This window comes from Microcaecilia unicolor, chromosome 1, assembly GCF_901765095.1.
Source record: "Microcaecilia unicolor chromosome 1, aMicUni1.1, whole genome shotgun sequence".
In the NCBI taxonomy this organism is placed as follows: domain Eukaryota; kingdom Metazoa; phylum Chordata; class Amphibia; order Gymnophiona; family Siphonopidae; genus Microcaecilia; species Microcaecilia unicolor.
Window position 1 is genome coordinate 244,133,255 of NC_044031.1, and position 17,721 is coordinate 244,150,975.

The following is a 17,721-nucleotide window of genomic DNA, read 5'->3' on the forward strand; positions in this document are numbered from 1 at the left end:
GGTGAACCCTTACGGAGTTGGTCTTCAGACCAGACTCAGACAAGTGGAGAAGGTATTCAAGCAGGGTCTGTGTAGGACAAGAGCGAGGATCTAGGGCCTTGCTGTCACACCAGACGGCAAACCTCCTCCAATGAAAGAAGTAACTTCTCTTAGTGGAGTCTTTCCTGGAAGCAAGCAAGATGCGGGAGACACCCTCTGGCAGACCCAAAGAGGCAAAGTCTACGCCCTCAACATCCAGGCCGTGAGAGCCAGGGACTGGAGGTTGGGATGCAGAAGAGCCCCTTCGTCCTGCGTGATGAGGGTCGGAAAACACTCCAATCTCCACGGTTCTTCGGAGGATAACTCCAGAAGAAGAGGGAACCAGATCTGACGCGGCCAAAAGGGAGCAATCAGGATCATGGTGCCTCGGTCTTGCTTGAGTTTCAACAAAGTCTTCCCCACCAGAGGAATGGGAGGATAAGCATACAGCAGACCTTCCCCCCAATCCAGGAGGAAGGCATCCGACGCCAGTCTGCCGTGGGCCTGAAGCCTGGAACAGAACTGAGGGACCTTGTGGTTCACTTGAGATGCGAAGAGATCCACCAGGGGGGTGCCCCACGCCTGGAAGATCTGTCGCACCACACGGGAATTGAGCGACCACTCGTGAGGTTGCATAATCCTGCTCAACCTGTCGGCCAGACTGTTGTTTACGCCTGCCAGATATGTGGCTTGGAGCACCATGCCTTGCCGGCGAGCCCAGAGCCACATGCTGACGGCTTCCTGACACAGGGGGCGAGATCCGGTGCCCCCCTGCTTGTTGACATAGTACATGGCAACCTGATTGTCTGTCTGAATTTGGATAATTTGGTGGGACAGCCGATCTCTGAAAGCCTTCAGAGCGTTCCAGATCGCTCGCAACTCCAGAAGATTGATCTGTAGATCGCTTTCTTGGAGGGACCACCTTCCTTGGGTGTGAAGCCCATCGACATGAGCTCCCCATCCCAGGAGAGACGCATCCGTGGTCAGCACTTTTTGTGGCTGAGGAATTTGGAAGGGACGTCCCAGAGTCAAATTGGAGCAAATCGTCCACCAATACAGGGATTCGAGAAAACTCGTGGACAGGTGGATCACGTCCTCTAGACCCCCAGCGGCCTGATACCACTGGGAGGCTAGGGTCCATTGAGCAGATCTCATGTGAAGGCGGGCCATGGGAGTCACATGAACTGTGGAGGCCATGTGGCCCAACAATCTCAACATCTGCCGAGCTGTGATCTGCTGGGACGCTCGCACCCGCGAGACGAGGGACAACAAGTTGTTGGCTCTCGCCTCTGGGAGATAGGCGCGAGCCGTCCGAGAATCCAGCAGGGCTCCGATGAATTCGAGTTTCTGCACTGGGAGAAGATGGGACTTTGGGTAATTTATCACAAACCCCAGTAGCTCCAGGAGGCGAATAGTCATCTGCATGGACTGCAGGGCTCCTGCCTCGGATGTGTTCTTCACCAGCCAATCGTCGAGATATGGGAACACGTGCACCCCAGCCTGCGAAGCGCCGCTGCTACCACAGCTAGGCACTTTGTGAACACCCTGGGCGCAGAGGCGAGCCCAAAGGGTAGCACACAGTACTGGAAGTGGCGTGTGCCCAGCTGAAATCGCAGATACTGTCTGTGAGCTGGCAGTATCGGGATGTGTGTGTAGGCATCCTTCAAGTCCAGAGAGCATAGCCAATCGTTTTGCTGAATCATGGGGAGAAGGGTGCCCAGGGAAAGCATCCTGAACTTTTCTTTTACGAGATATTTGTTCAGGGCCCTTAGGTCTAGGATGGGACGCATCCCCCCTGTTTTCTTTTCCACAAGGAAGTACCTGGAATAGAATCCCAGCCCTTCTTGCCCGGATGGCACGGGCTCGACCGCATTGGCGCTGAGAAGGGCGGAGAGTTCCTCTGCAAGTACCTTCTTGTGCTGGAAGCTGTAAGACTGAGCTCCCGGTGGACAATTTGGAGGTTTTGAGGCCAAATTGAGGGTGTATCCCTGCCGGACTATTTGCAGAACCCACTGATCGGAGGTTATGAGAGGCCACCTTTGGTGAAAAGCTTTCAACCTCCCCCCGACTGGCAGGTCGCCCGGCACGGACACTTGGATGTCGGCTATGCTCTGCTGGAGCCAGTCAAAAGCTCGCCCCTTGCTTTTGCTGGGGAGCCGCGGGGCCTTGCTGAGGCGCACGCTGCTGACGAGAGCGAGCGCGCTGGGGCTTAGCCTGGGCCACAGGCTGTCGGGAAGGAGGATTGTACCTACGCTTGCCAGAAGTATAGGGAACAGTCTTCCTTCCCCCGAAAAATCGTTCTACCTGTAGAGGTAGAAGCTGAAGGCTGCCGGCGGGCGAACTTGTCGAATGCGGTGTCCCGCTGGTGGAGAGACTCTACCACCTGTTCGACTTTTTCGCCAAAAATGTTGTCCGCACGGCAAGGCGACGTCCGCAATCCGCTGCTGGAGTCTATTCTCCATGTCGGCGGCACGCAGCCATGAGAGCCTGCGCATCACCACACCTTGAGCAGCGGCCCTGGACGCAACATCAAAAGTGTCATAAACTCCTCTGGCCAGGAATTTTCTGCACGCCTTCAGCTGCCTGACCACCTCCTGAAAAGGCTTGGCTTGCTCGGGGGGAAGAGCATCAACCAAGCCCGCCAACTGCCGCACATTGTTCCGCATGTGGATGCTCGTGTAGAGCTGGTAAGACTGGATCTTGGACACGAGCATAGAGGAATGGTAGGCCTTCCTCCCAAAGGAGTCTAAGGTTCTAGCGTCTTTGCCCGGGGGCGCCGAAGCATGTTCCCTAGAACTCTTAGCCTTCTTTAGGGCCAGATCCACAACTCCAGAATCATGAGGCAACTGCGTGCGCATCAGCTCTGGGTCCCCATGGATCCGGTACTGGGACTCGATCTTCTTGGGGATGTGGGGGTTAGTTAATGGTTTTGTCCAGTTCGCAAGCAATGTCTTCTTTAGGACATGGTGCAAGGGAACAGTGGACGCTTCCTTAGGTGGAGAAGGATAGTCCAGGAGCTCAAACATTTCAGCCCTGGGCTCGTCCTCCACAACCACCGGGAAGGGGATGGCCGTAGACATCTCCCGGACAAAGGAGGCAAAAGACAGACTCTCGGGAGGAGAAAGCTGTCTCTCAGGAGAGGGAGTGGGATCAGACGGAAGACCCTCAGACTCCTCGTCAGAGAAATATCTGGGATCTTCCTCTTCCTCCCACGAGGCCTCACCCTCGGTGTCAGACACAAGTTCACGGACCTGTGTCTGCAACCTCGCCCTGCTCGACTCTGTGGAGCCACGTCCACGATGGGGGCGTCGAGAGGTAGACTCCCTGGCCCGCATCGGCGAAGCTCCCTCCGCCGACGTAGTCGGGGAGCCTTCCTGGGAGGTGGCCGCGGTCGGCACCGCACGCCGGTACCGACGTCGGGGACCTCAACCTGGGCGATGGGCCAGCCGGCGCCACGCTCGACGGTACCGGAGGCGCAAGCACCGCCGGTACCGGAGGGGTAGGGCGCAACAGCTCTCCCAGAATCTCTGGGAGGACGGCCCGGAGGCTCTCGTTTAGAGTGGCTGCAGAGAAAGGCTGAGAGGTCGATGCAGGCGTCGACGTCAGAACCTGTTCCGGGCGTGGAGGCTGTTCCGGGCTGTCCAGAGCGGAGCGCATCGACACCTCCTGAACAGAGGGTGAGCGGTCCTCTCGGTGCCGATGCCTGCTGGGTGCCGAATCCCTCGGCGACCCAGAGCTCTCGGTGCCGACACGGGGAGGAGACCGGTGTCGATGCTTCTTCGATTTCTTCCGAAGCATGTCACCGGAGCTCCCCGGCACCGACGAGGAGGACGTCGAATCCATCCGTCGCTTCCTCGGGGCCGAGACTGAAGAAGGTCGATCTCGGGGGGGCTGTACCGCAGGAGCCCTCAGGGTAGGAGGAGACCCACCCGAGGGCTCACCGCCACCAGCAGGGGAATGGACAGCCCTCACCTGCACTCCACCCGATGCACCACCGTCCGACGACATCAGCAGACGAGGTCCTGGTACCACCGACGTCGATGCAGCTATCCGATGTCTCGGCGCCGATGCAGAGGCCCGATGCCTCGATGCACTCGATGCAGGGGCGGCCGAGGAAGATGGTCTGGACGCTGACGACGTCGATGCACTCGAAGATCCCGGTGCCGATGCCGACGAAGAGCCCGAGAACAACACGTTCCACTGGGCTAGTCTCGCTACCTGAGTCCGCCTTTGAAGCAGGGAACACAGACTACAGTTCTGAGGGCGGTGCTCGGCCCCCAGACACTGAAGACACGACGAGTGTCGATCAGTGAGCGAGATAACCCGGGCGCACTGGGTGCACTTCTTGAAGCCGCTGGAAGGCTTCGATGTCATGGGCGGAAAAATCACGCCGGCGAAATCAAAAGCCGAAATGGCGAAATTTGGAGCACCAAAATTTAGAGGGAGAAAAAAATCTCGACCGAGGCCGAAAAGAGGCCTACCCCGACGACGAAAGAAAACTTACCGGGGCAAAAAAGCTGGAAGTACGGGGAGGATTTACACGAAACCCGGCGAGGGGTTTCCGGAGCACTTCCCGACTAGGACAAAGCTTTCCCGAAGGAAAAAAACACGTTCAAAACAAATTGGACGCGCGAGGTCGACTTTCCGGGGCTCGACACGGCGAAAACACGACCGTACCGAGTGCGGACAAAAGAAGACTGGCCGGCTCGAGCCGGTTTCGGGCGGGAAGACGGCCGCGCATGCGCGGTGCGCGCGGGCGCGCGAGGGCTAGCAAAGGACTTTGCTAGTGAAGTTTCCGATTGGAGGGGCTGCCGTGGACGTCACCCATCAGTGAGAACAAGCAGCCTGCTTGTCCTCGGAGAATGGGTGATTTCAATTACTCCAATATAGACTGGATAAATGCTACATTAGGGAGTGCCAAGGAGATAAAATTTCTAGACCTAATAAATGACTGCTCCTGGGAGCAACTGGTCCAGGAACCAACAAGAGGGAGGGGGAGGGGGGAGTCATTTTAGATCAAAGTCCTTGGTGGCGTGCAGGGCATAGTACGAGAGGTAATGGTGTTGGGTCCCCTTGGAAACAGGGATCATATCATGATCAATTTTAAGCCATCTGGAATGAAGCCACAAAGGAAATCTACTGTAGCTGCATTTAATTTTCAAAAGGGTGACTATAACAACATGAGGAAAATGGTTAAAAAGAACCTAATCAAAAATACTATATTGGAAGCCCAGACCAGATGCATTCTACTATTTGCAAAACTGGAAATAAGAGAAAGCGATAGCCAGCATGGATAAAAGGTGAAGTGAAAGACTATTACAGCCAAAAGAATGTCCTTCAAAGAATGGAAAAAGGACCCAAATGAAGAAAATAAGAACATAGGCACTGGCAAGTTAGATGCAAAGCACTGGTAAAGAAGGCTAAAAGAGAATATGAAGAGAAACTTCCCGCAGATGCTAACACTAACAGCAACAACTTTTTCAGGTATATCAGAAGCAGAAAGCCTGCGAGGGAATCCGTGGGACTGTTAGATCATGAAGGAGCAAAAGGGGCACTCAGGGAGGACAAGGCTATAGCGGAGAAACTGAATAAATTCTTTGCTTCAGTCTTTATGGAAGCAATTTCCAATGATCAACCAGAGTCTACATATCATGCATTCACGGGCGGATGCATTTCAGCTGAAACTCAATGCAGAAAAAACCCAATGCCTAATACTCACCTCTCAACATAACACGAACAAATTCACCACCATTAACACACCAAAACTGAATCTTCCAATTACACCTTAAAAATTCTTGGAGTTACTTAAATGTAGTTAATCAATGGATGAGAGCAAACAGGCTAAAGCTGACAATGGCTAAGACTCATTATGTTGTTATCCAGTCTTCCAAGCCCTGATATTCTATTGTCTTTTAATATAAACAATTTGCACATTTCTCTGGTGAATAAAATGCGTTCCTTAGGAGTCATTCTTGATCCTGCCTTGTCTATGTGTGAGCATATAAGGAAAATGATTAGTATTTTCTTTAAGCTTAGAGTGGTATGATGGTTGAAGGAGTATCTGCTCAAAATTTTCGGACTGTAGTTCAAAGTACAATAATGACTATTTTAACAGCTTGCTCTTAGGACTGATGAAGAAAAGTCTGAGATTTCTGCAACTCATGCAGAACTCTGTAGCTCAGGTACTGTATGGAATAAACAGAATTGATCATACTTCACCAGTTTTGATGCAACTACATTAGTTGCCAGTTGAATTTAGAATTTCTTACAAAATTTTATTGCTAATCTTTAAACTTTTAATTTATTTTTATTTTATTTTTGAAATTTGTGTATTGGTTATGATAAACTTTTAATTAATGCTCTCTCAGACTATTGTGGCAACTTTGTATCTGCATCAACTGGTACGGACCTCGGAATCCTTAACTGCATTATATGATGTACCTTCTTTTTGATCTATTAGACTTGAAGAAAACAGAGCTAGGATTTTTTTATGTAGTTGCACCAAAAATGTGAATGAGTCACCCTATCAAATTCATTCTTTGCAGTCTATTTCTCAGTTTAAGAAGATGTTAAAGACAACTTTATTTCAGCAAGCTTTTGGTCTTGTACTTTAATTGATGTCCTGTGATTCAGATCACAAAAGAGATATTAAAGATGTTTAAATTTGATTATGTTATTTTACTGATTATATCAGTTATATTTTGTCTATGTTTATTGCATGAATATGTATGTAAATGTTGTTATCCACATAGGATTTATGATATGCAGGCTAATTTTACAACAATGAGAACCCACTGGTCTGAGGTTACAAGGGGTCACCTTGCTTGCAAAAACTCAGTCTACCTCTACCAGTAGATCATCTGGAATAACTACTTTTATTGTGGCTATGTTCTCCTGGAACCAATCAAGAGCTTATCCCTTGTTTTGAGCCAGGAGCTGGCTGGGACTTCTGATCCCTCTGCTGCTGTGTGCAGGAGCTCTTTCTGGGATGGGGGGGGTGGTGAGGGTTAGAGGAGAGAAAAAAACCTATGCCTTTGAGAATACCTGTTGCCCTCCGTCAGGTTATTTCCTCGATGAGGCAGCTGAGCCAGGAATAGGCTGGGACAGCAACTTGAAGGTCTCAGAATGCTTCTTGAGGTCAGTGATCTCCTCCACCTTGTCACCAAAAGATTATCACCCTGACACAGAATGTCCACCAGCTTTTCCTGAACCGCTGGTTCAAGGTCCGACGTACACAACCAGGTGAGTCTGCACAACCCAATACCCATAAGCAGAGGCCCTGGAAGCCATATCGAAAGCATCATAGGTTGCCCAGACCATGTGCTTTCTACACTCTTACTGCTAGGCTACTAGCTGGAGGCGCTCTGCAGCCTTCTTTAGGGGCAGAGAGACTGCAAACTCCACAACACTGTGCACTAAGTTCCACTAGTGCATGCTCATTAAGAGCTGGGTAAGAATGTATGTGGGAGGCAAGCATAGCACTCTGAAAATTTTCTTCTCAAAAGATTCTAAAGTCCAAGCCTCCCTCCCCAGAAGTACAGAGGATTGAGTCTTGGAGCTCTTGGCTCTTTTGAGAGCGGATTCAACCTCCACTGAATGCCAAGGAAGCTGAAACTTCTCAAATCCAGGAGTCTTCTGGACTCTAGAGGATGTACAGAGAGGGGTCTCTCACTGCATCATCTATACATTCCAAAGAACTCTGTGTACAGGCACAGTCACAGCTTCCTTTGGAGGAGTATCAAACTCAAAGACATCCAATAACAACTCTGGGTTCATCCTCAATGTCCAAATTAAATGGGTGGGACCTAGCCATCTCCCTAATAAAATCAGAGAAGGAGAGCTCTTCAGGAGAGGATTGAAGGGATACTAAGGGAACCTTCCTCTGAGATGACCTCTAGTGCTTCTTCAGACTCCTAGGAGCAGTCCAAATCAGACTTGTAGAAATAACCCACCATGGATGTGTGAGTCTGTGCCTGTCTCGGTCTGACAGGTTGACCATGCCTTGGACAGGGGCACCAAGGGACACATGATTTCTGGTGCCCCAAGGAAGGTTTCTCCCCCAAGGGACTGGACACCAACATTGTCTCAATGTGCACTGGCTCCGATGCCTTGTGATAGCCCGATATCAATGTAAGTGCGACACCAGGGCCTAGAACTCCAGAAAGGGCTGAAACTCCAATACAGCCTACGTCAAAGCCCTTGATGCTCGACATCACATTGAGCTAGGAGATACCCCGTCTCCTCACAGTATGGACCAGCTCCGCACCTCGAGAGGAGCCACTGATAAAGGCTGGGGCTCAACCGGTATAGTCACATCTTTTGAAAACATGGGACTGAATCGATGGCCTCGTGTCACTGATCTTGAGTCCTTGGAGGGTGAGTACTCCTCACAGTGGGGGTGCTTCTCAGGTATTTATGGCCTCTATGTCCTAGTGCTCTCAATGCCATACCTCAAAGCCAGTGCCAATGCCTTAGTTTCTTGACAGATGGCATTTTAGTCCTTCAATGTTGATGAGGATGAAGACAAATCATTTCTTGCCCCGTGGGTGGGATTGGAGGATGTCCAATCCTGCTGGTCACTACCAATGCTCAACGTCAAGGCAGGCAGAGACCTCAATGTCGATGTACCCTCAAGTGTACAATGCAGCTCTTTGAGCCACTGGGCCCACTGCCTCAAAGCAAAAGTCAACGGACCGGACTTCTCTGTACCAAAAATACATTCACACTGTTTTTCATGACCTCCAATACTCATATCCGTGAACAGAGCTTACTAGAAGGACTACAGACAGGCCCCAATTAGTGTCCCTGAGGGACATGGTCCTGCTACACTACCTTTTGAGTCTCATGTACAAATAGTGTCGACTAAGGTATTTGGTCTATTATGGAAATTAAGATGTACAAGATCTTGCTTTGACTTGAAGGCTTTTCAGCTGATTGCCCAGACGCTGCTGATGGGCCATTTAGACTATTGCAATGTCATTTATGCTGGTTGTAACAATTATTTATCGCAGACTTCAGACATTGCAAATGCTGCAGAAAAGTTAATTTGTAGAACTTCTAGGCTCGAGAGTGCTACACCACTGCTGTGTGTCCTCCATTGGTTACTAATGGAAGCTCATTCTATCTTCAAATTATGTCGTTTGGCCTATTTAATTCTTTATGGTAGGGCCCAACAATATGATTCCATCATAATTAGTCGATGTGGACATAGAACAAAATCTTCGCAAACTTAAAGCCACAAAGAACACAGCGAAGATGACACAAAGAAATAGTCCTAAGATGATGCAGAATGAATTCCAATTTATTAGTAGGTCAACATAACTCATGCAAATCTACAGGGCTCGACATGGCCGTGTTTCGGCTAACTGGCCTGCCTCTTATATTCTTATATAATGGCTTAAAAAATACTGTAGCTGTCAGCCTGTGATCGGGAAGAGACCTCTTTTGCTTAGGACTGCAATGCTTTTTTTGTAGTGTGAAAATCTAAGTTTTGCTTTGAATGGAACGTTCTCCTTGCCCAAAGTGTCACCATCTTTCAGGCATTTCGTTTCTCTGTGTGTACCACTGACTATCAGGCTACTTCACCCAAATACTCGTGGAAAGCCCCATTTGGTACAGCATGTTAAGGGAGAAACTGGAGTGTCCAGGTCAGGATGGAGCCTTCTATAAAATATGTAGGAGTATGCCACATACATTTTCTAGAACATATAATAGGAGCATCAATTTTAGAAAAATAAATGTAGAAAAAAAAAAAAAAAAACGAAACCCCCCCCCCCCCCCCCCCAGCACCACCACTTTACAGCTTCTATTTACAAGTGCAGGCACCATAGTACATGTGGAAATGGTGATTTTTCAACCTCTATATATATTTTAATGATTTACTTTCTTCCAACCCAGGTAAATATCTATTGTATACATATAGGTGCCCAATTTTTAGAAATACATGTATACATGGCACCAGTTGACATCCTCCCTCCGTGTCAGCACCCAAAAAAAGACAACCCGGTTTCTCTCATGCTCCCTCCTCCCTCGTTTACCTTTACATAAAGGCTCAGGTTCTGGATTTTTTTCTCCTTCCTCAATGCCTTAAGTTCTTGACTTCCCTTGTAAGGCCAGGCTATACTGATATTTGAGCCGCACTGTGCAGGAAGTTGGGGAAGTCTTGCGGTTTCAAGTCCCGTGAGACTTCCCCAACTTCCTGCACGGCACGGCTCACTATCAGCACAGCCCGGCCATGCAGAAGAAAATGACTGAGGTAGCGAGGAAGTAGAAAAAATCTGGAGCCCAAGCCCAGCTTTACAGGTAAACGAGGGGGGTAGGACTGTGTTAAAAAAAAAAAAAAAAAAAATTGGTTGGTTGGTTAAAAAGAACCATCTGCATTAAAAATTAACACATTAATAGCATTATTAATGCTTTAATTGCCCACCCCTATTATATAAAATTAATTATATATTAAATAAAATTAAATAAATGGTAATTACTAATGTTCTTTTGACATCTTCCCAAAATTCTAACAATAGCAAATAGTCATTAAAAGTGTCACATAATTTATTTATAAAATTTATAACCTGCTTACACCTAAGCAGCTCACATAAAAACATCCAGCACTTTATTACTTTATTCAGTGTTATGCGCTTAGACACTAGCAGTAACTTTGAGAGACTGGTATCAGTCAACATACTCTCGCTTAGGAGTGAAATGTATCACAGTCAAGCTATGTGCAAAACTAACCATTTAGAGAAACTGCCCCCCCCCCCCCCCCCCCCAAGAAATCAATTGGTTCAATATTAGTAACTGTCAAAAATGGCCTTACACTGCATGTCAGGGTAATGGCTTACATGTTATTTCTATGAGTAGCATATTCATTGATTTACACAGTGGTAGTGTCATGTGATCAGAACTCTACATGAAACAGATTTTATTGCACATGAGTTAATTTGTATACTGTTCCAACACTTGGCTGCTCCAGGGGTTCAGCTTAACAATGGCTTGTTGAGATTTCTAAATCCCTTACTGAAAAGATTCAAATTAAACCTTCTGGATCTTGTCAGGTTCTCAGGTTCAGAGCCCGCGGGGCCGGGCTCTGGAGCAAACGTGAGCCCTTGGGCTGCTGCCGAGGAGCGGCAGCAGCAGGCAAAACCCACCAACCAACACTGGGTAAGCACACCGGCAGGGACTGCAGGCACTGCCCAGCGAACCGGAACACATGGACTGGAATTCCCCGGACTGGAGGACACAGGACTGGAACACTGGACTGCAATCCCCCGGACTGGAGGACACAGGACTGGAACACTGGACTGCAATCCCCCGGACTGGAGGACACAGGACTGGAACACACACCGGACCGGAACACACTGGACTGGTCCACACAGCTTCACCTGCGCTTAGCTACTAAGCCCCCAGAAGTTGAGCTCCTGGGTTCGAGTAGCCGGCAGGACTTACTGGATACCGGATGACACAGGAACCAGGACTGGAAACAGAAGTGCTCCTAAACCTAAACTGATCTACGTGTTCCCAAGTCCTAAACCAGCAGGAGTGTTCCTAACAGTAAACTGACAAAAGGACTTCCTAAGCCCTATACTAAACAGGAGCCCCTAAGCCCTGCTCAAGAAAGGGACTTCCTAAGCCCTAAACTAACAGAGCAGGGAACTAAACACAAAGCTAACACAGGTGCTACTAAGCACCAAGCTACAAGCAGAGCTTTACACTAATAAGCTAAACACAAAACTAACCAGCTACCTAAGCATTGCTCTAGCAAGCTAGATACCACTAACAAGGTGCTTCCTAAGCACTACTCTGGCAAGCAACCAGAAGAGCTCCTAGCACTAAAAGGGAAGACAGGGGAGGCACAAGGAAAAGCAGGGAAGCTAACACATAAGCCAAAAGTGATTCTAAATCACCAAACACCAACAGCAAAGACTGCAATGCTCCTATAGCACAAACACCAGAAGTATTTCTAACAGCAAACTCTGCAGTGTTCCTAACAACACCAAACCCTGAAGTACTTCTATCAGCAACAGAGCTTCCAAAGCCCTACACACAGCAATGCTTCCAAAACCAAGAGGGAACAGCAGGGGAACCAAAAGGGAAAAGCAGGAAAGCTAAACACACAGTCACCAGTGCACACTGCACTAACACTAACCTGGCCCTTAGCAAAAGCAAGCAGGGAAACTAGACAAAGTCAGAAGTGCACACTGCACCACCCTACCTAAAGCAAACACCACAGTTGCAAAGGCTCTGAAGGAAACCACACCACTTCCTTATCAAGGCCCTCCCTGATGATGTCACACTCCCTAGCCCCAGGCAACAGCACACTGACCCAGAGAGGCCCAACCCACACCAATGCAAAACCGTGAAGCACTTGAAGCCAGTACCCTCAAAGAGAGGTAGAGCAACTCAGGCAACACACACACAGGTGCAGTATAGTGAAACAATTAGAGCCATGCTACTGGAAGCTGCCAGCACAGAGAGACAGAGCCAGCTCAGACAGGACAGACAAAAGAAACAGAAGCCAGCTAAGAAGCTGACCCCCAGGAAAGAGGTAAGTTTGAGAGGGGTTCTGACCCCAATCATAACAGATCTCCATCCTAAAGGAAAAGCCTGTAATACTTTTCTCCTCAACCAGCTATGACTCTTATAAAACCAAATATCATATAAACAATCTGTAAGGTCAAATGCCAATACATAACGTTAAGTTGCACAATTTTGAAAATGACAGAAAAATACTTACCTGGCAATGTAAGGCAGATAAGACTGGCAATCAGTAAAGTTATGCACATAAAAACAGTTAAGAGAAGTATCTGAAAATATGAAACACAAAAGGGAAAGTTTAACGATTATACAGAAACAACTGTGTAACATACTATACATTAGGGAAAGGGAGCACCTTCAAGGAGGTGTTTTGTGGGGCCATTTTTTTTTTTTTTTAAACATCACATTTCACAGCAACTTATTTTCCAGAAAAAAAAATAAAAGATTAAATTCAAAGATGGAAATGATCCCAGCTCAGATGCATCCAATTACAAAGGCTGGCAGGAGGCACATTCAAATTCCATATATTGTAGACAGATGGAACTTAAGGTTATTACACCATACCTTTTGGTATCCTACATTGCCACCCTGTTATGCAGGCAATATACATACATACTGGAAAGATAGTGATACGTTTACCACTGACAAATTCCTTGCTAACAATTTATCCATGCTAGACATACCACTGCAGTTATTTAGCTTAGAGTAGAAGAGTGGCCTGGTGGTTACAGCACCAGTTTTGACATCCAGTGGTGGCCGGTTGAAACCCTACTGCTGCTCCTTGTGATCGTGGGCAAGTCACTTAACCCTCCATTGCCTCGGGTACAAACTTAGAGTGTGACCTCCTGGGACTGGGAAATACCCAGTGTACCTGAATGTAAGTCACCTTAAGCTACTATTGAAAAAAGTGTGAGCAAAATCCAAATAAATAATTATGATGCCACCTTCCATCCCTAATGAAATGCAAAGGGTAATTATGAGCAAGCGCTGACATTTTTGCACTTAAAGGTAAGCATGATCTGTGTCATAACAGATCTGAGATAGGTACAAGGAAAGAAAAGACAGATGTACAGTGATGGAAATATGTTATCTCCAAACTGTATTACAGGAAATTTAAAATATCAATCCAGTCAAGGATTTGAGGTCATTTTTGGTGCTTTGATAGACCTGTTTCAAACCTTGTGTTATGTTCTAACAGCCACAGGTCATGTCAGATATCATAACTCTCCTATGCCATACAGCTGCTGCTCAAACATAACCATCACAAGCCAATTACAAGTGGAATTTTCAGTATTTATCTGACGAAGAAGGGCAACCTTCGAAAGCTAATCAAGAAATGTATTAAGTTATGTCCAATAAAAAAGGTATCATCTTATTTTCTTTTCCATGTTTTATTTTGTTTGATTTCTATTGATAACCTTAAGAGTGGACTAACACGGCTACCACACTCCAGTATTTATCTGCAATGACAAATCTGGTGGCTCTGTGGTAATGAGCACTCTGCTATGAAAAGGACATAGGTTTAATTTCCAGATCGAGTCTATTTCTTCAGCTAGCCAGGGCTGGGAGCTACTACTGAGACAGCATTCACTGGGACTGATAATGCTCATGTCAGTAGCTCCAGAAGGAGCAATGGTGCGTGGCTCACAACAAAGGACTCTATGCAATAACCAGGCCAGGGTGAGTTGAAAAAGGACCTAATATTGGAGAAAACATATCACTGTGAATGAAGGGTTGTGGTACCAGATCTCAAGCCTAGTTCTTACTGTGCTAGAAAGCCCAAAAAGGAAAAACTGTAGGCCCCCAAAACATCTAAGCAAACCAATTTATCACCATTTATAAAACTTTCTCATCTGCAGACCTGGGTATTTGCACACAATAGGTAAGGTCATCTGATTTATTTTGTCTGTATAATCAACCTTGGAAAAAGGAATGCAGTTTTTAAAAAAATCATTTTGTAAAGGATAAATAAAAACAGAAAAAAAAATCCAATTGCTCCTAAAATGCAGTATTAATCAGATCAAAAATTTTTGAATACCACATTATACAATGCCATATTATCTAAAAGTGATCATCAACTTCTCCCTCACCATGCAACACTGGAACAGCTTTGGAGGGCCATAAACAGGCTTACCTATTTTTATCTTGCAACACTGGAACAGCTTTGGAGGGCCATAAACAGGCTTACCTATTTTTATCTATCCTCAATTACAATCATATACTCTCCAGTACGCTCTTCTCCATTCTATCAATGATCATCACCTTGTTCTACCTAGTCCTAAACAAGCCCACCTGGAATCAACCGGCATTGTGCTTTCTATTTTGCTGCCCCTTTCCTCTGGAATTCCATGCCTTAACTATCCAAGTGGTACACTCTCTGAAAAAAATTCAAATGTTTTGAAAATTTAGCTTTTTCGTTCTGCTTTGTATGTAACTTAGGTGGATGGTAATCTAAACAATCACTGGATTTATGTTTATATTACCCTTTCCTGTTCTCCCTTACCCTTATTCTCTCCTCCTCCTACACCACCTTTAGTTTTTATTAGTTGTTTTACAGTATTTTAGTTTTTGCTGCTCTGGATGTTTGACTGTTCTTTCCTGTCCAATTTTTAGTTCCTTTTTCCCCCCTTTCTATTTTTTATGTCCATTTTTAGATTGTTAACCACTTTAATCTGCAAGTTAGCAAAAGTGGAATAGCAAATGTCAATAAAAGAGGGACACACTATGCTTGAAGCTGCTTCTGGTGGGAACAGGGAGACCCTGGGGTAGGGAAGGGAAAGTGTGAACCTATGGATAGACAGGGAAAAAAGGCTGGACCTATGGAAAGACAAAATATAGGGCAAAGTAGGGAAGCTACAAATACATGAGGGAAACATTTAGGTGAGTATATACTGTATACAATTATATGTATTTACCCTGAGTGGGAATTTGATAGGCCTCCGATAAGGCTGAAAGCCAACAGGTCCGCCTTGTTGAAGGATTGCTTGGTGAGCCGCGTGAAGGCCTTCTCCTACAACTGGAATGGCATTGTTGTTACGGGCATGCTGGTTATTATTGGCTTGCTGATTTGCATTGTTTTCATTTTCCTCCTGGTCTCCCAGCAAGTATGAATGAAGATCCCTGTGGCAAAGAGAAATTATTGAGATAAGCTTTATAATGTAACTAGTAAAACAGCCCGTTTCTGACACAAATGAAACGGGCGCTAGCAAGGTTTTCCTCGAAGAGTGTATGTGTGTGTGTGAGAGAGAGAGAGAGAGAGAGAGAGAATGTGTGTGTGAGAGAGTGAGAGAGAGAGAGAGAGAGAGAGAGTGTGTGTGTGTGAGAGAGAGAGTGAGAGTGTATGTGTGAGAGAGTGAGTGTGTGTGTGGTGGGGGCTCCGAGTTCCATGACCCCCTCCTTCCCTCCCTCTCCTCCGAGTTCCAGGCCCCCCTCCCTCTCCTCCGAGTTCCATACCCCCTCCCTCTCCTCCCCATCGTGTTCCATGCCCCCCTTTCCTCGGAGTGTGTATGTTTGAGACAGAGTGTGTGGGTGAGAGATGGAGTGTGTATGAGAGAGAGAGAGAGAGAGAGAGAGAGAGAGACAGTGTGTGTGTGTTTGTGTCAGAGAGAGAGAGACAGTGTGTGAGAGACAGAGTGTGTGTGTGAGTCTGTGTGAGAAAGAGAGAGAGAGTGTATGTGAGAGACAGCGAGTGTGTGTGTGTGTGTGAGAAAGTGAAGCCTTCAAGCCTTGAAACATTCATGCGCTCTAAGGCTCCATCTCCTCAATTGACGACACATAGTTCCGGAACGTTACAGGAATGCTTCAAGGCTTGAAGGCTTCACTTTCTCGGCTTCAGAACGTCGAACGTGCGGCTCCCCCGCAACCCGGACGAGGAAGTACTCCATCAAGTCCTGCCACGCTACTCCCAGGAGGAGAACGGAGTGAACGGAGAGGGAACTTGCTGGAGACAGAAGGAAAACTGGACGCTAGCAACCTGGGTGAACCAGTTTTTAATTCCAGCCCTGTAGTAAGATCTAAAACAGTGAGTACTCTGGACCAGGTTGTTAAAGCTCCCCTCCCGGATTTTTTAACGGGACAAACGGAAAAACCAGCCGTAGTGACCTTAGAGTCACTGTGGGACTTAACTTCCAACATGCACTCCTCACTACAAACTTTGGTTAAAAAAAATACTGAGACAATTAAGACTTTAGCTGAGACTGCGTTGGCACAATTGCAAACTAACGATCTCCATACCATTGAAGTTAAAGCTCTGACTGAAAGAACTGAGAAAGTTGAGCTTATGGGTCAAGCTTTTTTAAAGGATAAGAACTTTACTTCAAGGCGATTGGAGTACTTAGAAAATCACTCTAAAAGATTGAACTTGCGTTTCATAAATTTTCCTAAATCACCGCTTGTTACTCCATTGCAAATGGTTAGGAAATACTTGATTGAGATATTAGGTATGTCTGAGAATTCATTGCCTCCAATAACTCGGGCTTTTTATTTGCAAACAAACACTAAAGATGTAAGGGAAAATTCGCAAGCCCAGAAGGAGGAGGCAATGAATCTCACTACTTTTCTTGAATCGTCACTTCAGGTGATAACTCAAAGAACAACCTTGTTAACTACCTTTGCACTGGAATTAGATAAGAGACGCAGTGCTCAGACTCTCTCTTAGACATCTAGATTCTTTATTTTTGGGTTCAAAGATACAAGTGTACCCGGATTTATCTAGGGATACACAAAAGAGACGCAAGATATTTTTAACCTTGCGCCCTAGGGTGCTTGCAATAGGTGCTAATTTCCTGTTAAGATTTCCCTGTATATGTAGAGTATTGCACCAGTCTAAATCTTACCAGTTCTTTGAACCCAATCAGTTGGAGGATTTCCTGATAAGTAGAGAGGAGGTTAATGTGGTAATATAGTCACACATGTAATACTGTATGACAGCTTAGAGTGACCACTTGGGACAAGATGTTTTCTTTAATTAGTTTTGCCTCTGTTTAATTTCTCTTTCTTGGATCGTTTCCTTAATAGTATTGTGGACGATAAAAATGAAACCTTAGATTTGAATTTATCTTTTATTCTTTATTGTATTACCTATTTGTGTAAACACTCATAAGACTTATTATGATTGTTAAAAATTAAGAGAAATATAAAAATAAATAAATAAAGGACTAATTCTGTGATGTG

General features: G+C 46.4%; 1 protein-coding gene across 1 annotated transcript in view; it reads right to left on the reverse strand.

Moving 5' to 3' along the window:
• The window catches only part of LOC115471567 (E3 ubiquitin-protein ligase MARCH6-like), a 284,950-nt gene that overhangs the window by 74,618 nt on the left and 192,611 nt on the right, over positions 1-17,721 (reverse strand). Inside the window, exons 19-20 of the mRNA XM_030205205.1 lie at positions 15,465-15,669; positions 12,749-12,818 (exon numbers count right to left, since the gene is read on the reverse strand). Of these exons, the coding sequence (XP_030061065.1) occupies positions 12,749-12,818; positions 15,465-15,669 (275 nt within the window). The remainder of the gene's footprint in view (positions 1-12,748; positions 12,819-15,464; positions 15,670-17,721) is intronic.